At 42.0% G+C, this 23,932-nt stretch overlaps 1 protein-coding gene across 1 annotated transcript in view; it reads left to right on the plus strand.

The window, feature by feature from the left end:
- TEAD1 (TEA domain family member 1 (SV40 transcriptional enhancer factor)) overlaps positions 1–23,932 on the plus strand; it is a 150,885-nt gene that overhangs the window by 13,884 nt on the left and 113,069 nt on the right. The window contains exon 2 of the mRNA XM_014545901.1: positions 752–1,007. Within this exon, the coding sequence (XP_014401387.1) occupies positions 752–1,007 (256 nt within the window). The remainder of the gene's footprint in view (positions 1–751; positions 1,008–23,932) is intronic.

The raw sequence follows: 23,932 nt of genomic DNA on the forward strand, positions 1-23,932 counted from the left end.
TGAAGTGCCCATGTAGGTGTAAACCATTTCTTTCTGTAAATGTGCTGGCCTCTTGTAGCTGTTGCAGGGAAGGCAGGAATGGGGACAACTTGGTCCCTGCTTCAAGGTTACAATCTAGAAGCTGAGAGTGGCAACATGACCTGACTGTTCAGGCTCAATGTCCCGCAGAGAAATGCTAAGGACTGGCAGGTCCAAGTCAGCTGTCATAGTAGAGTGAGTTTTGTGATAACAAAATAATCTCCTTCCTCCTCCTACCCTGCCACCATCTCACATCTGGGTGATCTCAGTGACAAATATTGGGATGATTTAACATTTCAGAGTTACCATGTCGGGCCACAGTGAGGCAGACATCTTTTGTTTTACTTTATTTTCTTTTAAACAAAATTGTTCTGCTATGGAGATTTGATTATTATTGAGCAGAGTGCTCCTGGTAGATAGGAGGCACTTAGTAAATGGTTTTGCATGGTTCGCTGTGAACTTGGAACTCAGAGTGAGTACTATTCTTGGATGAAAACTTTCTCTAATCTGCGAAGATTATACAGCTGTTGTCCACCATTACATTTCTGTATTGAGTGCCTAACGTGAATACATAAAGAAAAAAAGCCACTTGGATCTCAAAATTCCATATTCTCCGCTAGCAGTTATTCTCAAGCAGATCTGCCAACTGAAGAATGTGCAATGAAACTAGCAAAGAGCAGTATATTGGTGGTTACCTCATCCTTATCACACTATATTTTCATTTCTTTATTAGGTTTATTTTCTTGAAAAGGCTCCAGGCTTCGGCTTGGAAAACCCAACCGCCAAAATTGAGCCCAGCAGCTGGAGCGGCAGCGAGAGCCCTGCCGAAAACATGGAAAGGATGAGTGACTCCGCAGATAAGCCAATTGACAACGATGCGGAAGGGGTCTGGAGTCCTGACATTGAGCAGAGCTTTCAGGAAGCCTTGGCTATCTATCCACCCTGTGGGAGGAGGAAAATCATCTTATCAGACGAAGGCAAGATGTATGGTAAGTGGTCTGGAATGCCTCTCTGAAACGCTGCGACCTGCTTTTGTATTGAAGGGTCATTGTAGCTAGCCTTCTACTTAGATCTGTTCATTATGTTGTGTTGAATGATCTTGGCAGAATTTTAGTTGGCCATCCAAGGGACTAAATCTCAACTTAAGAGGAGAATCAGTAAAGGACAGTTGGGAAATCATTCCCTGGGGGTTTCTTCTCCCTCTCCATGCTCAGTGACATTATATCAAAAGCTCTCTAGGTCCAGGTGGAACATAGATGGATGCAATGGCATTTGAGACACCAGGGTGGGGACTTGTTCTTCAGAACGCATACCTAATGGAAGAAAGTGCAGCCGCTTACCTCCAGATAACTGAAACAGGGGCCTGCTGATGCCATATAGCTTAATTTTTTTTTTCCAGGAAGAGCTAGCAATCTAGATGTTTATATAGGAAAACTCATTTTGAAAAGTCAGCACTCTTTTCTTTTTAACATAACCCTGTATAGACTAGATAAAATATGGGTATGGCTTAATCAGATCCTTGAACCACCTGTTTGCAGCTTCATTGCTGGTTTGCAGTTGAATGGCAGACAGGGCATTAACCCCTCTCCCCAGGCTATTCTCACCCATCTCCCCTTCTAGAAGGGATGCCAGGCAGTGTGTTCTGAAGGAAACCTCATGAGTGTCCAAGAGGACAAGACTGGTTGACCAGATGGCTTAGGATACCAAACTCTGGAGCTGGCCTGCTAGGGTTGGGCATTCCCCAGTCCTTCTGTTAATGCTTTTTTGGCTGCTTACCTTTTGGGAAGCAGATGGCAGGTGGTTGCTTGTATATTCTGCTTGTCTAATTGAGCACATTGAGTTGACAGAGTTTGCACTATAGCTGAGTCTAAAGAGATGCAAACAACCTAAACTCAAAGAGAACTGGCTTAGCAACCTACCTGAGGTTAACTTATCACAAGAGTGATTTATTTCTAAATAATTTGAAAGCTTTTCATAATAGGCTGTTGTACCTTTAATACTGTGCCTCCTCTATCAGGAGCCGTAGGAGGCTGCAACTCAAACTAGCACACACTGCTAAGGAGAAAGCAGATGGTGGTGCAGCTGCCACCAGCTGTGCCCCCACTCCGCCCTCCCTGTCTCCAACTTGGATGATGTAATGGAAACGAGGAAAATTTTGCTTTCTGCAACATTAGAGTCTCTAAGCCTGTTGTTCTCTCTCTCTCTCTCTCTCTCTCTCTCTCACACACACACACAAGGGTGGAGGGTAGAAATGGGAGAGAGAACCCAAACCTTCAGAATTTGTTTTATGCTCTCATGTAATCCTTTGTAGCCAGAGAAGCTTCATTGGGTCTGCTGAAATGGACCCAGGGTGAAACATCACAGCTGCTGTGGGTAGAAAGTTTCAGGGCCTTTGATTTTCTGTGTGTTTGTATCTTTCCTGATCTATTCGTCCTAGGCCTGGCTGTTTGTTTTCAGGGTCTTATCTTCATACCTAAAAATGAAACCTCCCCATTTTAAAGGCAGAGAAAAGCACTTTAATCTTCAAGCCTTCTTTGAAACTGATTTTATTATGGGTAGTGAAGGTGGTTTCAGACTACTTTACCTTATACAACTCCCATTTGTTTATCCAGAAATTGCTGTAACCTAAAATATTGGCCTACTATTGGAAATCCTGGTGGAGAATAACGACAGCCCTTTATTTGTCACAGGAAATACTGGGAAAGGCACTGTCCCTTTAGGTTTCAGGACTGAGGACATAATTCAAAGCAAAAGTTTATCTTTTCAACTTCAGTTTTGTTTTCTCCATTTGAGTGTATTTTTTTAGGTACCAGCCATGGTAGATTTAACCATTCTGCTGATAACCTCATCATAATTACACTGTTTTGTGAAAATAATGGTGTAAGAGCGCTCGTTGGTAATTGGATGTCAGGGGCAGCTGGTTAGGAAATAGAATGGTGAGAAGTTTTAGATTTGAGTGATCTACTGACAGTGAATTCAAACAAGCCTACCTTTGGTCTGCATCTCAGTTTTTCTCCCCTGTAAAAAAAAAAAAGGGTAGAGTAGATGATGTCCATGGGTCCTTGGGACTTTGCCATTTTGTGATGCTGTGATTTTGTGACTTGTACCGCAGTCAGTTCATTGACCAACATGGTGCTAGTTGTGGGAGCACATCTTTAATACCCATGGTCGTCAGATTCTGAGGGCTTCTTGAGAGCACATGCTCTGTATGGATAGTCCCCCCCCCATTGCCCCCCCCCCCCCACACACACACACACAGATACACACAAATCAGCCTTACATTTATTGACTGTGTTGGTGACCAACCTGACTTAAAAATGGGTCATCTTTTTGAGTGAGCAGCATTAGGGTTGTGTGTCCTGATATGGGGGTGCAGGAGATGCATTTGCTGCGGTGGTCCTGAAGTCACTGCACTCCATTCATCTGCCTTGGAGAGAAAACATCCCCCTGAACTTTGCTTCTACTGCTACTTCAGAAGGAAATAGCCATGGGAGATGGAACCTGGACCCCTTAAGAGGGGCTGCCCCAAGTGCCCTGGAGCTGCCTGTGACCTGCTTGTGACTTTGAGGACGAGTAAAGGTTGAGTTGGGAGCCTCCACAGTGAGGCCCCAGCCACTTGGGGATTGAGTCATGTGAGCACTGTGGGCCAGAGCTACTGTTCCTTGGCTTGTGGCCTGTTCCCCATCGTACCATAAGTGAATCAGGACACAAACCAGACCAGGAGTCGAGGTTTCTTAAGGTCCAGAGCGCATACTTTCTCTCTTAAGCATTTTGTAAATGAAAACATTGAAAGCATTTTGGATTCCATGGAGTAAAATCAAAATAATTTAATGCCTTTTAGTGGAATACCAAGTGTTTTTGACTTGAGGGGGTTATTCTGATATTTCTGAGCATTTGTAGAGTGCATTGTGATGTCACTAATCCTGAGCCATGGGAAAAGCAAGGTCAAGTGCAGCACTGATTTATTTTGGTAATGAAATTTCCTCTTTGGTTGGCAGTAGGGCAAATGCAATCTTATAGACAGAAAGAACCGAAAGCTCTCTTTATGATGAGGTTTGGGCCATCAAAAGGCTGACTTCCTTCTCTGCTCCCTTGTCTGTGGGGAAGCTGAGTCTTTATATGGTTGGTCCCCATGTGGACAGATTACTTCTGTCTTGGGCACACTATGTGTAGACAGGGGTAATTAGGGATAATTAAGAAGAGGATGCATACTCATTCTCTCTTTTTCTCTGTGTTTTCCTTTCTGGTTGTACTTCTTTTAATTTTTATTGAATTTATTGGGGCGACATCTATATATATAAAGAAGTAATGTGCATATTAGGCCAGGACGCCGTAACGGTCACGATCAGCTCAGGAGGAGGGGCCAGGCACGGCCCAGAGTCTGAGAGAACTACACACAGGGGAGCAGCGTGGCCCCCAGCAGCCCCAGAGCAGAGGCAGGGGGTTGTGTCCAAGCCACCGCCGCCACCGCTGCCCGGCTCCAGCAGCTCCGGAGCGGGTTGTGTCCAAGCCGCCACCGCTGCCCGGCTCCAGCAGCCCCAGATCTGCCCGCAGAGGGAGGCCAGACTGCGGCTTAGGCCCGCTCCCCACGGGAGCCGTCAGTAGGACATCCCCTGAGGGCTCCCAGACTATGAGAGGGGGCAGGCTGGGCTGAGGGACCCCCTCCCCTCCTCCACTGGGCTTCTAGTTGGTTAATAAAATTATATAGGTTTCAAGTGTACAATTCTGTAACACATCATCTATAAATTGTATTGTGTGTTCACTACCCCAAGTGAAGTCTCCTTCTGTCACCATTTATCTCCCCCTTTACCTTTCTATTTTGTCCCACCCCCCTTTTCCTCTGGTAATCACCATACTTGTCTGTGTCTATAAGGGTTTTTTTTTTTTGTTTCATTTTGTTTTGGTTTGTTGTTTTTTTTGCTTAATCCCTTCACCTTTTTCACCCAGCACCCCCAACCCTCTCCACTCTGACAGCTGTCAGCCTAGTCTCTGTATCTATGAGTCTATTTTGTTTGTTTATTAATTTTGTTCATTAGATTCCACATATAAGTGAAATCATATGGTATTTATCTTTCTCTGACTGGTTTATTTCATTTAGCATAACACTCTCCAAATCCATCCATGCTGTCACAGAAGATAAAGATTTCCTTTTTTATGGCTGGGTAGTATTCCATTGTGCAAATTACCACAGCTTTTTTTTTTTTTTTTAACATGCCTTTATTGATTTTTAGAGAAAGAGGAAGGGAGAGGAATAGAGAAATAGAAACATCAATGAGAGAGAAACATCATCAAGTGGCTGCCTCCTACATGCCCTCCACTGGGGATCAGGCACACAACTCAGGCATGTGTTCTGACTTGGAATTGAATTGGTGACCTCTTGGTTCATGGGTCAATGCTCAACCACTGAGCCACACCGGCGGGGCTACCACAACTTTTTTATCCACTCATCTACTGATGGACACTTGGACTAGTTCTAAATTTTGGCTATTGTAAATAATGCTGCAGTAAACATAGGGGTGCGTATATCTTTTGAATTAGTGTTTCAGGTTACTTCAGATATATTTCCAGAAGTGGGATCCCTGGGTCATAAGGCAGTTCCATTTTTAATTTTTTTAGGAACCTCCATACTGTTTCCCACAGTGGCTGCATCAGGAATGCCTGAGTGTGTGTCTGTGGCAACTAAAAACCCTGGTCTAGTTATGTAGTCACATATCTCCCATCATCAAACCACGGTAGGGACAGGAGATAACGTTCATTGATTGCTTGCTTTAGAGAAGGAAAAGTGTAGCACTTCAAATCTTGGACTTTGAAATTGATATGAATCCTGGCCCTGCCATTTGTTGATATCAGATGTTGGGCAAGTTGCTTTTCTTTTGTGTGCCTCCATTTCCTCCATTGCAAAAGGGATTTAAATAGAGCCTGTTTCAGTGGATCAATATAAGAATTAAAACTAATTGTGATCTAGGACCTCCCCTACCACATTTGAGCAGTGTCTGGTATACAATGAGAGCTATACAAGTATTTATGAACTAAAAACAAGAGGTGTTCTCTGCCATGGACTGAATTAAAGGCTTTACATATAATTTCCATCTAATGCTCCCAACAACATTTCGAGGTGTGAGTTATGATCCCCACCTTGTAGATGAGGAAGCTGAGGCTAAGATGGGTAAAGTGGCTTGCAGGTGACCAGCATAAATGGTAGAGCTGGAAAGTTGCAAATCCAGGCCTGTCTGACTCCAAAACCTGGGGTCTTTCCACTGTGCTTTCATCCTTCCTTAGTGGAGGTCATTAAACATTAATTCAGCAAGTAGGTATTGAGCGCCGCCTACATTTCAGCCCAGTGCTAGGGGTTGTCAACTGGACAGACATGGTCCCTGCCCTCGGGGAGCCATCACAAGTTCATTTGCAGGAAACACTGACCCGAGGTCAGGGCTGTGTGCCAGAGCTTTCTGGGAAGTCTGAGGGCCCTTTGAAGATGGTCACCTTCTACTTAGTCTTTTGCAGCCTATTCTTGGCCACTGATGTCCGAGGCACCTGGCCCAATGCTGGCAGGAAGAATGCTTCTCAACTAACACAGCAGGAGGATCCTGGATCACAAGGCTGGCCCTGATGGTGGCCAGGAAGCTGTCTGGAAGATGCTGGTGCCCTAGGATCCTGCTGGCAGGCTGGGCAGAATGATGGCTGGCCAGTGACTTTCTCCTTTTTCTTAGTGGGTGTCTTCAGGGTCCTTGCTTAGCACAGCTCCAGGGATGCCCCCTTTCTTGCTGGGATTCCAGGCCTACTGGTGAGCCCTAGAGAGCTAAGGTGTGAGGACTAGAAGAAGGCATCTCTGGGCCAGCCTTCTCCAATTGCTGCCCTGAGACCAGCCAGCCAGGGAAGCACAGAACTTGGAATTGCCCCTTTGCTTACTTCACACAAGCACAAGACATTAGGGAAGGGGGCCATTTTAGTGAGGTGATGGCAGAACAGACAAGGGACATCAGGTGTGAGTGTGCACTAGTTAATCAGTGTAGGCAAAGGGACAGACATCTGATCTGGAGAACTGGTCAAGGAAATGCAGGTTGTCCCTTTGTAAGACAGTGGGCTATCATGACGTAGCTTTGAGGACCAGGAAGGTGGTCTATGTCTGTGGAGGCCCTAGAGGTCCTGATACGGAAATGGCTGTACCATCCGAGTCCTGTAGGATCTCCAGGCCTTGAAAGTGTCCGTTGGGGCCTGAGATGAAGTTGTTCTTTCCATTTCTCTATCCGAACATCATGTGGCATCTTTGATTTCCTCTCTTGGTCTGACCTGTGTGTCAGGGCATTATTTCAAGTGAATTGGCCAAAAATATGAAGCACAAAGAACTGTACCCTTAGAACAGGTTGGAACCTCCGTAAGGCAGGGATCCCATCTGGCTGTCTTGTGGGACATAGAAAGTGTCAGTAATGTTTCTTGAATATATGAATACATGAATCACTGGCTAAAACAAAAGAAGGTGAATAAATAAGCCTCTATACTCCAGGGCCTCTACTGTTGAAGGAACTGGCTAGAAAGAGAGGAAGAAAAAGAGAAAGATGTTTGTATTTTAATGGTCTTTCCAGATTGGGAAGGAGGAAACCCTGGCTTTTGCTATGTGTGTTGGAAAAAGTTAGCTCAAGAGGTAGGAAAGATTTTTGCCCAAATAGGCACAGTAGTAGAACAAGGGTTAATTCTGGAATCTTAAGCACAGATGAGTAATGAGGGATTTTGAAATAGTTTGGTTCCTGTGAGAAGAGCAAAGCCAACGTCATCAGCATTTTGATTGGGAAGTTGAGTGTGTGGGGGCCATGCAGAGGTTTATACACAAGGTGTGAGCCCTTGTGCAATCCAGGTTAAAAAAAAATAGCTAATTAGGATGGCTCAAGAATTGGTCATATGGGAGAAAGAGGAAAGGATGTTAAATTATTACCGAGTTATGCTTTCCAACAGCTTTGCTGTGGCAGTGGGTGAGCTCTGGGACTGAAGAAGACATGGGTTCATAAATCATTCATTGAGGGCCTGCACTGTGCTTTGACTGCAGTGGGGACAACAGATAAAAAATAATGAAAATAACTGACCTGTTTGACCAGTTACATGTGCTAGGCATTTTCTCTTTGCTTTAGAATGTGATGTCTGTTTGTTCCTCATAGCAACCCAATGACATAGATACTGTGATTATCCCCATTTTATAGCTAAGGAAGCTGAGGTGCACCAAGGTCAAGTTACTTTCTCAAGGTCACACAGTAAGTAAGTGGTGGAGCTGACATTTGAAACCAAGCCAGTCAGTACACTAACTATAATACTGACATTTAAGGAAGTATATTCTGTACCAGAGATATACACAGCTTAGTGGTAGGGCAACTCAAAGTGAGATTATTTATGATTGGGAAATGCACAAGTATGTATTTAAGAATGCAAGAGCATGGAAGAGAGACAAATGTATCTGAGCTAACTTTGAATTGGAAAAGGCCACTAAGTGTTGTTGTTGTTTTCTTTTTTAAACTTACTTTGCATATAGACCTGTTTGCAAATTTATAGAAAGTTGTGGATCTTTTCTGCAGACAAATGTATATTTATGTATAGTTATAAGATGTTAGGTGCTTTCTGGAGCCCAGATTCAGACTTGTTACTTTGGATAGAGAGAGAAGGGAAAAGCATTCAAGCCTAAAGGAACAGTGTGAAAAAGGCACAGAGTTCAAAAGGGCACAGCTTTGGTGCTCTCAGAAATGAGCGTGTATGTGGAGGAGGATGATAGATGAGCCTGGAAATGTGGGCTGCTACTGCATCCTGGAGGGCCTTGAATGCCTCCTCCTGGTGTCTGGTGCTCATTTGAGAACAAAGGGAAGGGAAACTATTACTTTTTTTTTTTTTTAAGGAGACAGCTGTGACTCAGCCTGTGTTTTACAAAGCCAGCTCTGAAAGCGGGAAGACAAGTTAGATGGCTATTGCAATAGTTCAGTGGGAGAAGATGAGACCTAACCACGGTATTGGCAGTGTTGGTGGGGGAAGTTTCAGAGATAGAGCCAATAGAATTGGCTGACTGGATCTAGTTTGTGAAAGAGAAGGAGGAGTTGAAGATGATTTCAGGGTTCTGCTTCTGGGTAGTAGGGAGGATGGAGGGACTATTAAATGAGATGGGGAGTGGAGACAGGAGAAGCAGGTTTGTTGAGAGGAAAGGCGTGAAGAGTTGAGTTTTGTCATGTGCTTGAGGTACTGGGTCGCCATCCAGATGAAGATGACCTGTTGAAGTTATAGTTTAGGGCTCATCATCAGAGAAGTGATCCCTGAAGCTGTGAGAGTGAGTGATACGGCCTGCGAAGGACAGGCTCACAGTGTCTCCTGATAAAACTGGCATAGATTTTAAATGGAGTGTCTGTAACCCTGAGAGAGTAAAGAGACTGCCTTTTTAAGAAGAAGGAAGACACATCAGTGGTTTCCAAGACAGACCATCGTCAGCAGAAGCTTTTGAGAAGCTTAAAAAAAAGAGAGAAAAAAAAGGACAAAGCAGAATGGACGCAAACAAATTGAGTCAGACTCTGAGAGAATGTATGGTCTGGGAATCTCTATTTCTAAAAGCTTGGTGGGTAGTTTGGGCGATCCGCCCAGTTTGAGAGTCATTGGGTTAGAGTACAGCCTAGGTCCAAGAGAATAGGACCACATTTTTAGATTTAGAACAAATGAGCAGTGTGAGACTAACATTTGAAGCAGTCTTTACAGGATTTGAGTACAGGAAATGAACTACATTATTCAGTGTATACCCCTTCTGTACCAAGAGGGAACATTACCATGTCCACTCTTTGGAGAGATTTGGCCACTTAGGGAAGGAGCCATGAGATGGTCATAAAAAGTTAAAGGAAGACTTATTTTAGAACAGAGCAGAGACTTGGCCATTTGGTTCGTAAGGCAGAAAATTTTATGAATTGAGGATATGTTTGATGGAAGAAAACCCAGGAGAAACTTCAAAAGGAGTAAGGTTTTTTTTTTTTTTGTGTGTGTGTGTGTGTGTGTGTGTGTTTATTCTGACGCATAATCATATGAGTAGAGGGTTCAGGGAGGGACTAATAATTGCTTTCTTCAGATGAGGACTAATGTCATGTAGGCCGAGGTGGGTCGAGGGCTTTTGAAAAATAGAGTAAGCTTAGTAGAGATTTGTGGGGGAATGGAATATCCATGGACAGGGTGAGTAAAAGAATTGCTGAGCAGTGCACCAATCTTATGCACATTTCCCTGATTCTACTTGCACTTGTGAATATGCGTGTGTGTGTGTGTATGTGTGTGTGTGTGTGTGTAGTTCTAAACAATGATGTCACATGTGTAGGTTCAGGTATCCACTACCACAGTGAGGATATAGAACAGTCCCAACATCACAAGATCCTAACCATACCCACACTATCCTATTCCCTCCCATCCCCACCTTTTCCCTAACTCCTAGCAACCATTAATTGATGCTCTGTTTCTAAAGTGTCATTTAAAACATTTATAATAATAAAAGAGTAATATGCTAATTAGACCAGACGTCCTTCTTTCCAGACAAAGCCACAGTGGGTGGGGACCAAGGCCCTTGCACGAATTTCATGCATTGGGTCTCTAGTGTTATATAATGGAATTATACAGTATGTAACCTTTTGGGATGGCTTTTTCCTTCCATTCAGCATAATTCCCTGGAGACTCATTCAGGTTGTTGAATATATCAATATTTGTTCCTTTTTATTGTTGGGTAGTATTCCATTATAATGATACACTATAATGGCTATGCATTCACCTGTTGACACATATGTATATGTATATGTATATGTATATGTATATGTATATGTATATACACACACACACACTCACACACACGCACACTGCAGTGTGTTTAACCATTTACCTGGGCAAATGGGCTGATTCCACTTTTGGGCCATAAAATTAAGCTATTATGACCATTGATTTACAGATTTTGTGATAACATAACTTATTTCTGGGGGATAAATGTCCAGGAGTACAGTTGCTAGGTCATATCATAGTTATGCCTTTAGTTTTTTATTAACTGCTCAACTGTTTTCCAGAGCAGCTGTACCATTTTATATTCTCACCTGCAATCTAGATTCTCTGCACCCTCATCAGCATTTGGTATTGTCACTGTTGTTTATTTTAGCCTTTCTGATTGCTGTGTGGTGATATCTCATGTGTTTTTAATGTAAATTTCCTTAATGACTAATGATGTGGAACATCTTTTCATGTGCTTATTTGCTACCTGTATATTCACTTCAGTGAAATGTCTGTTGGTGTCTCTTGTCTAATTTTCTAATTGGATTATTTATACTTCTACTGTTGAGCTTAGGGAGTTCTTTTTTTTTTTTAATATATTTTATTGATTTTTTACAGAGGGGAAAGGAGAGAGATAGAGAGTCAGAAACATCGATGAGAGAGAAACATCGATCAGCCGCCTCCTGCACATCTCCCACTGGGGATGTGCCCGCAACCCAGATACATGCCCTTGACCGGAATCGAACCTGGGACCCTTCAGTCCGCAGGCCAACGCTCTATCCACTGAGCCAAACCGGTTTCGGCAGGGAGTTCTTTATTCTCACATATATAGTTTGCAGATATTTTCTCCTTGTCTGTTACTTATCTTTTCATCTTCTTCACATGGGCTCCCATAGAGTAAAAGTTTTTCATTTTTATGAGATCCAATTGATTAATTTTCCCTTTTATGGATTGTACTTTTGGTGTCAGGTCTAAGAACTCATTGCCTAGTCCTAGATTCTGCAGATTTTCTCTTATGTTTTATTCTAAGAGGTTCATAGTTTTCTTTTTTACATTTGAGCCTATGATCCATTTGGAATTAATTTTTGTTTAAGGTAGAGAGTGTAACTTTTGGGGGAGGGGAGCCCATTGGCATGGTTATGTGATATATATATAATCAGAGGATTAGGGTTTATTCATATTTTGACAGTTGTCAAGGCTTGGGACCTGAGGCACTACATTGCTAGTGAGTATATTGCTGCACCAGTCTAGGAGCGGAGAGGGACAAGGTGAAGCTGGAGGGGCTGGTAATTCATGGTGTGTGTTGCTCAGAGTCTTTGCAGTGTTTGGAGTAGGCAGCAGGACAGGAGGTTGTGGTCATGCACGGGAGAGGCAGCAGCTGAGATTAGAGGTGGGGAGGTTTCAGGTGATGAGTTTCGAGGTGTGGCCACAAATGTGGACAACTGATATGAACGTGGGCGATGGCCACTGGAGACGAGGAAGTAAAACACTGAGGCTCATCAGCATTGAGTTGAATAATCACTGATGTTGAAGTTCACCGTAGTCAAGTGTGAATTTGTAAATAAACATACCAAAGTAACCAGATGTTGGGGGAATTTCTTTGTGGAGAATATGACCCCATCGATGTGAACGGAAAGAATTAGGTATAAGTGAATGGTATGGGCCTCGTGAAAAGCAGGTGGCAGGGATAGAAGGAACACTGGGTCACAAAACAATTTCAACATTCCCTACCTCCCATTTCCCAAATTCTTTGGCTCGTCCAAAACTGCTATACCAATTTGGGAAGTATCTTTGGGCAGCCATGTAAACTCTGTGTGTGTAGCATGGAGTGAGGAAATCAACATATTTCTCCCCACCTCTTCAGTAGTGTTGAGAGAAAATATACAGTTGTATATAAGAAAGTGCTTTGCACTGAATTCTAAAAAGAATGCTTTTGTGAGGGTAAGCCCTTTGGGGGCATGCCTGTTGGAAAGGCAGGGAAGACTATTTGGGAGTTGTCACTTAGGGGGGAAGCTTCCCTGTCCGGGTAGAAAGGTGTTTGGTCAAGGGATGGATTGAACTGACCCCAACCCACATCCTTTCAGGGTTTCTGCCAAAGAAGGGGATGGAGAGGGGAGATCGAGGGCCAGCTTGTCTGGGTCAGAGTCACAGATGATGACGGAGGGGACCTGTTGCCTGACAGAGAATTGGCTGGCCTCAGGACTGTGGCGCTCCCTGACATCCAAGGGGAGGAGGCAGTGGACAGACTCTGGCTCCGCAGCACAGCCCTGGATTCCAACACCATCTCTCTGTTCTTTTCCTGCTGACTTCCACTTCCAGAGCTTCAGCTCCACGCTCCCTGGTAGCTGTGGTCTTGCATGTCACTTGAAAGCTTGTCTCTAATTTCTTCTTGTTATTTACTTGCATCCCATTGCATTGATAGTGTTTAAAGTGGTCGTTTTAATAATAATTATTATAATAATTATGATGATGATGGTGTTCTGTTGACCTCTGCAGTAGAGGTGCTATCTTAGAGAACCTTCAACTTGATAAATTTAAACATATAGATGTATTGTGTGGTTAGGATCGTAGAAAAAAATCTGAAGGAATTTACAACATTGACAAAGTGGTTGCTGCAGGCATTGTAGGCAATTCATTCCTTTTCTGTTATATGTTTCTGTATTAATAAGAGTTTTTTATAGTGAACATATGTTACTTTTGGAATCGGAGGGGACAAATTATATTATGTTTATTTTTTCCCTCTGATTCTGAGTAAGGAGTACTCATTAAAGAAAAATGTGGAAAATACCGAGACTTAGAAGCAAACCATATTGCCCGGGTTCACTTTGGTGTGTTCACTAAGGGTTTATGGGGGAGGGGAGCTACCGCAGGGTCATGGTGGGCAGGAGGGTGGTGTTGGGGAGAAGTCCATGCCAGCGAGCTCTCTTGTCCACGTATGGGTCGCCCAGGCAGCGATCTTGGGGGACAGGTGGTCAGAGAGTGCTGGGGCTGGGAAGCAGGACAGGGTGTTCTTATTATAGGTTTTAGGACATCGGTCAGGAGTTCAACAGGTGCCCTGGCCAGTTGGATCTGTCAGTCAGCTGTCCAGACTAACAGTGGCATTATTCATGTATTATGGTAAAATGGGAATGGGAAAGAGAGAGGGGAAAGCATTGAAATCCATTTTTTCAATGTCCACATGCTCACAGGAAAGTGCCACACCAGAATTAACAGGGATTAACACGCCACATCTCTGCTGAGCTAGTATTTGTCATTTCACTTGTACTTATGAGGGTTGGGGGGCCTCTTTTTAAAAAATGTTGGTAGGTTTTTTTGATGTCCATGTTAATCTCTGTAACAGATTTCTGGTGAGTAAGATTCCTGCCATTGACTTTGGGCAGAGGTGGGTGGCTTTCAGTGTATGAATATAATATGGAGACATTATGGGTGTGCAATAAATTTTTGTTTGATTATAATTAATTTGGTTTATTTGCTTGATATTTACCTGCTATGCATACATTGCAGATTATTTGGTCTGCTCACCTTCTCTTCTCTCAAATGCTTCACTTCTAGGTAAATAATAAAATCAAGTTGGTTCTTCAAAGCCCATATGGCTGTTTCTTTAAAGCCTCTTTCTGTATCAGTATACTTCCTTCTCCTTCTTAGCCTTTTAGAACACAGTCTGAAAGGTGTGACAATGAAACCTGCTGCCCAGGACATTTAGTTTATTTAAAAATTTTTTTAAATTGAATTACAGCTTTTCTTCACAGCCAGTGAAATTGGTCATTAGCTGAAAATTTCCATAGACATTGTTCCTTTTGCAAAGGCCAGGGGAACTTTTAGGCTACCTTAAAAGAAATGCTCTGGGGGAAATGTAATTGATCACCCCATAGCTTTGCAGCATCCAGGGTAATAGTTAACATATGTTAATAAGCTGAGTTGTGGGTCCCCCCCCCCCCCCCCCCCCCCCCCTAATTACTCACTCCATGCCTGCCCTCTTCCCTGGGTCTGCCTCTGTGCTCTGTGATTTGCTTGCTATTGTGTTGAGACAGGCTTTGGCAACTGTCTCTTAGATGAATGGTTCTGTTACAAACACAGTAGCTTCCATGACAGCTTAGAAGAGATTGTTGTTTATGACTGCTTTTATTGAGAGAGGTTTGGTGCACATTAATGTCCCGATAAAGACATTTGTACCTATATTAGTAAAAGTAGCCACAGCCTTAAACATATTTTATTGTGAAGAAGGTATCGGGGCTGATGACATGCCATATGTGAGGTATCGGATTGCATGTTTATTCAACTGTTACTGCAATCTCTGTACTCGGATGTGCCTTTGTATTTGCTGTCTCACAGCAACACACAGAATGCAATGGCGATACGATCCTGATTATGAAAGATGCTATTTGGGTTACTTGGATAGTAAGCCACACGCATTAGGAAGCATTCTCTCAGTCCCCATGTGTCCTGAGACAACCATGAACAGTTGTTAGGTGAAGGGAATTGCCAGGTGGGATGACGACAAGCATTGGGATAAGAGCCTTTTGAGACGGCCAAATCTTTGTAAGGCTTGGACTAACCAGGGCAGGCTTTGTGACAGGGAATCAAAATAATAATAATAACAATTATTATTATTATTTATCCAGTTTTTATAGTATTTCAGGTACTTACGTTCTAAACACTTAACATCAACTCATTTAAACCTTGTCCCAAATCTTATAAATAGCTGTTATTATTCCCATATCACAGATGAGGAAACGAAGGCCCAGAAAGGTTATGTAAATTGCCCAGGGCCACACAACTAGTAATTTCTGGAGTCAGGATATGAACCCCCGCCATTTTGGCTCCAGCACTGAAGCTCTGAACCATTTTCCATTGCCTCCTGGTTGTGACAGAACTGTAACCTGAGGGTCTCTAGACTCGATGTCTCTGTGTTGCTGCCTAGCTAGTATAGAAGAGAGTTTTTGGTTCCAAGTAAAGAATGTAAAAGGGAAAATGGGCTTCCTTGGTGTCTGGGACACTCTTCTCTCTGTCTTCTGCCTGGTAAACTCCTACTGGTCCTTCAAGACCCTGGAAAAAATACCCCTTTTCTCTGAAGCCTACCCTTATCTCCATAGGTAGAGTTCGTTGCTCTCTCTTTTGTGTTTCCATCACACATTATTTAACCATCTGTCAAAATGCTCTTCAGACTCTTTAAATGTATGTGTCTGTGTCTCTGTCCCCTTCAAAGGCAGTGCTGTGACTTTGGCATGTCTGTAGCTCCAGTCCTAGGCACAGTACCTGGCATACATTTGACCCTCAAAAAGAAATGTTGAATTAGTGGAAGTTGCTAGTGAGAATAATTCCATCTTTTATCTCTAGAAGGTTTTCTTGCCCATATTCTTATCATTGTTGTCACATTTATAACATAATAATGAAATGATGCAACAATTACTATTTTATAGATAAGAAACTGAGGCACAGAGCTCAGTAAGTTTTCTGTTAGGACATTTTATTTTGAGGAACCTCCTGGTGAAGCAGAACTTAGGGTAGAACCAACAGCATCCCACTCCCATGTATATACTTTCTATTTTAGCCATATTGACCGTGTGCCTGACACATGAATGAGAACAGTTTATTTTAATTTATAATTTTATGTCAGTATCACAGTGATTCTGCCCAAATGGGACATTCAGTGGCTATAAAGGATTGCTAAGCTCACTTTGGTTATTGTGGTGACTGAACTTACCATCCTCCCGTCCCTGATTTGATAAGCTTATTTGAGATGTCTCTAAATGGTGTGCAAGGCTGACTCTGGGTTTAGTGTTAGCTGTCTGAACATCTGATGATCCACCACTGTTTATTCCAAGATGACATTGTTGATCCTGAATGATTCACTTAAGTGGAAAAATGCACTAAGTATTATTGTGGGGTTCAGAAGATGTTAAGTTAAGGCAGATCACCATTTCTTTATGACCGGGTCACAAAATCTGGTTAGTGTAGATTTAACCTGCCGCTAATCTGTTTAGTGGCTGATTTATATGGGGGTTTATCAATTAGCCTATAGGAGTAAGTTCATCATGATGATTAAGGGCATAAGGTCAGGAGTGAGGTCTGTCTGAGTTTTAATCCTGACTCTGCCACTTGACTAGATGTATAACCATGGGAAAGTTAATATTCCTTAATCTCTATTTTCTCATCTGATAAATGGGGCTAATATTAGTACCCATCTCAAAAGTTGGATATGAGGATTGAATGAGATAATCCATTAAAATGCTTCACATGCCCAGCTCATTTTTTTGAGAGCAATATTACCCTGACAGTGAAGCCTGAAAAAGACATCACCAAAAAACTATAGACCAAAATCTCTTACAAATATAGATGCAAAATTCTCAACAATATATTCACAGGCCAGATCCTGCAACATATGAAAAGGATCACACACTATGACCAAGTGGTATCTGTCCCAGGAATGCAAGGTTAGTTTAAAATCTGAAATTAATTAATATAATATATCATATCAATAGAATTAGAGAAAAAAAATCACATTATCATCCCAGTAGATGTAGAAAAAGTATTTGACAAAATCCAGTGCCTCTTCATGATATAAACACTCAACAAACCAGGAATAGAAGTTATCTGAAAAAGGTCACTTATGAAAAACCCACAGCTAACATTGTGCTTAATAGTAAAAGACTGATTGCTTTCCTCCTAAGATCAGGAACAAGGCAAGGATGTCTTCTTTCACTTTTTCTGTTCAACATTGTTTTGGAGGGTCTAGCCAGAGCAATTAGTCAAGAAAATGAAACAAAAGGAATCTATATTGGAAAGGAAGAAGTAAAACTATCTCTATTTGATCTTGTCTCTAGGGAAAAAAACTATTCTATTTAACCCTAGAGTGCCGGGGAGCATGATCGCGCTCCTCCTGTCTTTCGCCAAAAGTGCTGGGAGCGCGATCGCGCTCCTCCTGCAGTGTCACTATTAGATGCTAGTAGTTCACTCTTTATTGACAGATGGCACCTAAGTGCAGATTACTTATGATGCCGAATGTTTGTAGTTCTAAAATTGACCACTGGCATTTATCTGCCTAATTTTTTACAGGTACTACGATTTTATGAAGTTTACTCAGATTTTATAGCCCTAAAGCTTCGAAATGGCGTCCAGTTCTAAGTCTGCTTTTATTAGTGATGATGATATTGCTAAATATGTCAATTCCTGCTGTGAAGATGACGATTTTGTGGAAGATATTGGAGAAGGGTGTCCCTCTATTTTAACATTATATGTCTTGTTCAATTTTTTTTCTACTAGTATTTTATAATACAATCAGCAAACAATATATGTCAAAGATGAAAACAAATGTAGGTTTCCTTAAGTTTTTGGATATGTAACTTCATTTACTTGCGATTCATAATTTTTTTCCTAAACTGCTGTAAAGTCAGCAAAAATGCCTTGGCAATTTTAGCATAGTTCCTAGGATATTGGTTGGCACTCAAAGGGTTAATAGTTAAGTAAATCATTCAGAATTGCAGCAAGGTTGCAGGATACAAGACCAGTACACAAAAATCAATTGTATTTCTATACATTAACAGTGGACAATCTGAAAATGAAATTAAGAAAACAATTACATTTGTAATTGCATGAAAAAGAACAACATACTAAAAAATAAATGTAACAAAAGAAATGCAAAACTTTTACTCCATGAACTATAATATTGTTGAATGAATTTAAAAAGACCAAAATAAATTAAAAGATATTTTATATTCATGGATTAGAAAACCTAATATTGCGAATGTGGCAATAATTCCCAAATTGATTTACAAATGAATCATAATTCCTAGCAAAACCCCAGTTGACATTTTTTTTTTTTTGTACAAGTTGACAAGCCAATTCTAAAATTCATATGAAAATTCTGGGGACCCAAAATAGCCAAAAGAATCTTGAAAAAGAAGAACAAAGTTAGAGGATTCAACTTGTACTTCCTGACTTCAAAACATACTACAAAGCTAAAGAGTCTGAATCAAAATAGGGTGGAACTAGTGTAAAGTTAGACATATACATCAATGGAATAGAATCAAGAGTCTAGAAATAAAGCCTTAAACTTATAGTCAATTGATTTCCAACAAATGTGCCAAGATAATTCAGGGGGTGAGGGCGGCATTATCTTTTCAACAAATGGGTGCTGGGACTATTGGATATCCACATACAAAAAATGAAGTTGGACCCCTTTCTCACATACTACACCAGAATGAACTAAAAATGGATCATAGACATAAATGTAAGAGCTAAAATTATAAAACTCTAGAAGAAAGGAATACGTCTTTCCAGCCTTGGGTTAGGCAAAGTCTTGTCGGCTATGATACCAAAAGCATAAGTAATGAACGTAAAAATAGGTAAATTGATACTTTTTTTAAAATTACAAACTTTTATGCTTCAAGGGATACCATCAAGAAAATAAAAGACAAAAAGAAAAGAAAAAGACAACCCAGAAAATAGGGAAAAAGTTTTTTCAAATCTTAAATTTGACTAGGGACTTATATCAAGAATATATAAAGAACTCTTAGAACTCTAATAGGAAAACAAATAATCCAACTAAAAAGTAGGCAAAGCATCTGAACAGACTTTGTTTCAAAGAAGATATACGAGTGGCCAAATAAGCAAATGCTAAGATGCTCAGCATTATTAGGCATCAGGGAAATTCAAATTAAAGCCACTTCATGTCTGCTAGGATATGTAAAAAGACTACAGTCAAAAAGACTGACAATAGTAGGTATTGCTATGGATGTGGAGGGATGGGAACCCTCATACCTTACTGGTGGGAATATGAAATGACACAGCCATACAGAAAAACAATCTCGCAGTTCCTCAGAAGATTCAACATAGAATTATCATAAGACCAGACTGTTCTACTCCTAGGTATAAAATGAAGAGAAATGAAAATAGATGTCTCTACAAAAACATGTACATCATTATTCATAGCAGCATTATTCATAATAGTTGAAAAGTGTAAGCACCCCAAATGTCCATCAACTGATGACTGCATAAATAAAATGTGGTATATTCATACAATAGATTATTATTATTTGGCATTAAAAAGGAATGAAGTACTAATACATACTATAACATGAACAACTCTTGAAAACATTATACTAACTGAAAGAAGACAGTCACAAGACTACATATAGTATGATTCCATTTATGTGAAATGCCCAGAATAAGCCAATCCTTAAAGACAGAAAATAGTTGAGTGGTAACTTACAACTGGAGGGTTTGAGAGAAATTGGGGAGTAACTGATAATGGGTATGGGGTTGGTTTTGTATTGGGATGATTAATATGTTGTAAATTGTTTGTGGTGATGCTTATACAACTCTGTGACTAAATTTAAGAAATACTTTAAATGAGTGAATTATATGATATATGAATTACATATCAATAAAAATGATCTGTCTCTATTTATCTATCTATCCATCTATCTATCTATCTATCTATCTACTTAGCATTCTATCAGGCCCATTGAAAGTAGTGAATAAATGTTAGCTAGCATTGTAATCATAACCCTCTTTATTAACTTTTATAGTAGTAAAGATGGAATGAGAGGAAAATACTGAGATAGTAGGTGAACATACCAATTATGTCAGATACCAGGTGATAGAGAAGATGGAAGCTCTGGGCTAGGAGCTGAATGCTGATTGAGGAAAGCTAATGTAAAGGTTAACTGAGGTTATATCAAATACCTGGTACCCAAGAATGTGAAGGAAATCTGAATTTAGTTGCCCTTAAAAATGTGGTTGAACTTGGGTCTAGGGATCTAGATGTCACTAAACCAGATGTTTTTTACAAAAGAATAATCACCAGGGTTTTTGTCTGTAGGAGTCATTAAGCCAGGTGTGTGTGTGTGTGTGTGTGTGTGTGTGTGTGTGTGTTTTCTTTTCAAATCACAGTAAGTATGACACAAAGACCAGTGTTTTAGTTCTGGTGCTATATTTTTTTTCTAGGCAGTTTTGGGGAAACTCAGCTCCCACTATCAGCCCCAGGCAGACAGTTTTGTTCTTACAGCATGTATTTCGGGGGCCTGAATATTTGAACCCCTCAAAAGGAGAATGCCAGAGCCCAGCCCTCATACTCTGAAAGTGAGTCCTTGCAGAAGCTTTGCATCAGCACCGTGCTGGTGACCATCGGTTCCTCCTTTAGAGGTTGGAAGTCATGTGCCAACTATGGCGAATTTCTCTGCCAAGATGCATTAATTTGCTAATATATCTCACAGTATTTTTTCCAAGGATCTACCTATGTAGGGAATTTCCCATTTCAGTGTTGAGGAAAACCACGTGAGCTGCTTTTCAAAGGTTTAGGCCACACACTGGCACCTATGGTCACATGGTACTGAGTGGTGGAGCCAGAACACAGCCCTGAATATCTGACTGCTAAGACTGTCCACTCTTAGTCTTCACCTAGGCTCAGGAGTGGACAAAGTAGAGGAGGAAGAGGTTAAAGGCAGAAAAGTGTGACGATACACATGTATGTGCTCAAGATCAGTAAGGAAGGAGCCTGGGAGAGCTCAAGTATGGGTGCTTAAAGGATGGATGCATTGGAGTGGCTTAGGAGCTCCGAAATGTAGCATGAAAGACTATGTTGTAACAGTGACATTTGAACACTAGAGATCAAATATAAGTAGCATGTTCCCAGGGGCAGGGTGGAGTGGGAGTCCTTGTTTTTAGGCTATACTAGTACAACTAGTGTTTGAGGAGAATTATTCTGGAGGCCTGATAACATATAAGGAGGCTGAGATCGCTGCAGTACGCCTGGCAGAAGCGGAGGAGAGCTTGAATTAGGTCAGAGGCTGTGGGAGTGACCAGGAGGAGATGGAATGGGAAAGGTATTCTAGATCAGTATGTTAGTGATCAGGTATTCAGATGAGATACATCAGAGATTAAAAGGCTCTGTAGGGTTTGGGAAGGGAAGAGATAGTTTCATCTGTGTGACAGCTGTGCATTTATAGAGAGAGGAAGTTGTATGGCAGAGAAGAACAGGTTTTAAGGGGTGGGACTGGAGTCATGAGTTTGAGTTGTACGGAGTTTGTAGGGCTTTAGGACTCTCCTTGGGGAAGGGATAGCAGGCACCTGGATATTCAGCATTCTAGGTTGAGAACAGTTTGGAAGGTAACATCTCTGGGTTTGGAGTTGAGACTTGGAAGTGGATGAGACTGTCCAGGAGACAGAGAGAGAGAAAAGGCAAAGAAAAAGGAACGCTAAGGGGAGAACTCACTTGAGACATTAAGAGCCAATATCTCAAACCTGAACTCATGCTTATGTGAACATCTTGGTAAGCATCTTGCATGCCACGTGACACCTTATAAGTGCTGGGGCCGGGGAGCCTGAATTCCTGCATTTTTACTATACTGAGTATGCCGGAATATTTAAGTTTGTCTCTTGGCCATGTGTTGATGGAAGCATGGATGCTTTTCTTGTAGGTTAATGGGGTGCTGAATGTCCTGGCATGTTCTACTCTGTGTCTCTCTAGGGTAAGTTAATGGGCCACACCGTGATTCTAGTTTAGCTGCTTCCTTTTCCTTAAGCCAAGTCTGGTCTGGGTCTGAAGTGTGATTTCCTTCCTTCCAGGCTCCCCAGGAGTGTTGCTGAGCTCCCTTCAGCAGTTGCAGTTGTAAAGCATCAGCCACCCTGTTAATTGTAGCTCCCACAGCTGAGAAGTGCACACTCAGTGTGCAATGGATAAAAGTGACAAGCTGCCTGGAGCCCTTGGTGGTCATGTAGGTTTTGGGAGAGCTTGGGGGATCCAGCCCCCGTTCAAAATTTGCTTCAGCTTGTTCTATTGGGGTTGAGAAGACTGGAGAAAACCCAGAGATAGTAGGCATGACTTGTCAGAAGAAGCAGGGCCTGCCCGCTCTGTGTCAGATCAAAGACTGACTTTTCAGTCATTTGACACCTAATGTGAGGATGCTTCTGAGCCAGGGCTGGGCTCCTGGTGGCCTGTGCCCGGGGACCGTGGGGAACGTGTGGGCCTGCATGTGCTCTGTGACAAGATCTCTGCCAGCTGCTCTCTTACAATTCAAAGCTGGAGGGATCTGGAAGGATCAGCCTGGCCTCCTCGGTTTTCATATTGGAAGCTGCTGCCCACAGATGCCCTTTTCCTGGTTCCAGTTCTGGGGGCAAGCCGGCCTGCCTTGATCTCAGCTGCTCCTGCACTGCTCTTTCCTCCTGTTTCATAGGTTTTGGACTCCAGGGTGCAGAGGTCATTCCCAGTTTGGCTTGTGACTGGGCTGACCATATACTTTAATGTTCAAACTAAGACATGTTGGAGAGTAAAATGGAGCAACAGCTAATAATAACATCAGGAAAACAGAACTAAACTGGGACCCTTTAGGCAAAGCAGAATATATTATCTTTCTACCTGAGCCTTCACTTTGGGCTCAATTTTTACCTCCACCCAGGTGGTCCTGTCCAACCCAGATTCTGTGACCCACATGACTTTGGTGCCAGAAACTTACAGATTTGGGACCTTTGAGATTTGGTGTCTATACAACAGAAACCTCAGGGATCTTCCATATTGGAAGGATCAGGAAATTTTGGGATAACCAAGGGAAGCTTATATCTGAAAATCCATGACTGTTTAGAACCTAGATTTAAGAACTTTGATTTTCAGTGCATAGTTATGGGTATGTCAGAATTCGTGTATTTTTATTCTAAGCACTAAATTGTTTTCATGTATATTCAGTCTTCTCTTGAATGTAGCATAAAGTAGCCTCCTGGTAACATACAAATAATGAGAGAGACACCCTGCTGTGAATGTGTGGCTCTATGGAGAGCTCAGAAACACAGCCCCATGGTCTTCTGACCCAGAAGTGGAGGGGGGAGTCCAAGGCTCTGGGCTCCACACCTGAGTGAGGGGAGAAGCGGAATAAGTGGCCTGTTTATGCTGTGTCTGTATGGTTTCCACAGTCTCAGAGGAGGGTGGGAGGGAGCAGGAGCATCAGAGCTTCTCTGAGGCCAAGCCATATGGATGGAGATTTAGGAAACAAAGGCATTCCTTTTCTAGAGTAGAGGAGGTGGATGTGAGAGCTCAGTCGGTGGTGTTCTCAGCCTGCACTGGCCCGATTTTCTACCCAAAGATGGCAGAGTCCGGGTCACCGCTGGGCCTCAACGAAATGGTCTGAAGAAAGGAAATGGCTTCTCACTTGGTCATATGATTTTGTCCTCT

This window comes from Myotis brandtii, unplaced genomic scaffold, assembly GCF_000412655.1.
Source record: "Myotis brandtii unplaced genomic scaffold, ASM41265v1 scaffold422, whole genome shotgun sequence".
In the NCBI taxonomy this organism is placed as follows: domain Eukaryota; kingdom Metazoa; phylum Chordata; class Mammalia; order Chiroptera; family Vespertilionidae; genus Myotis; species Myotis brandtii.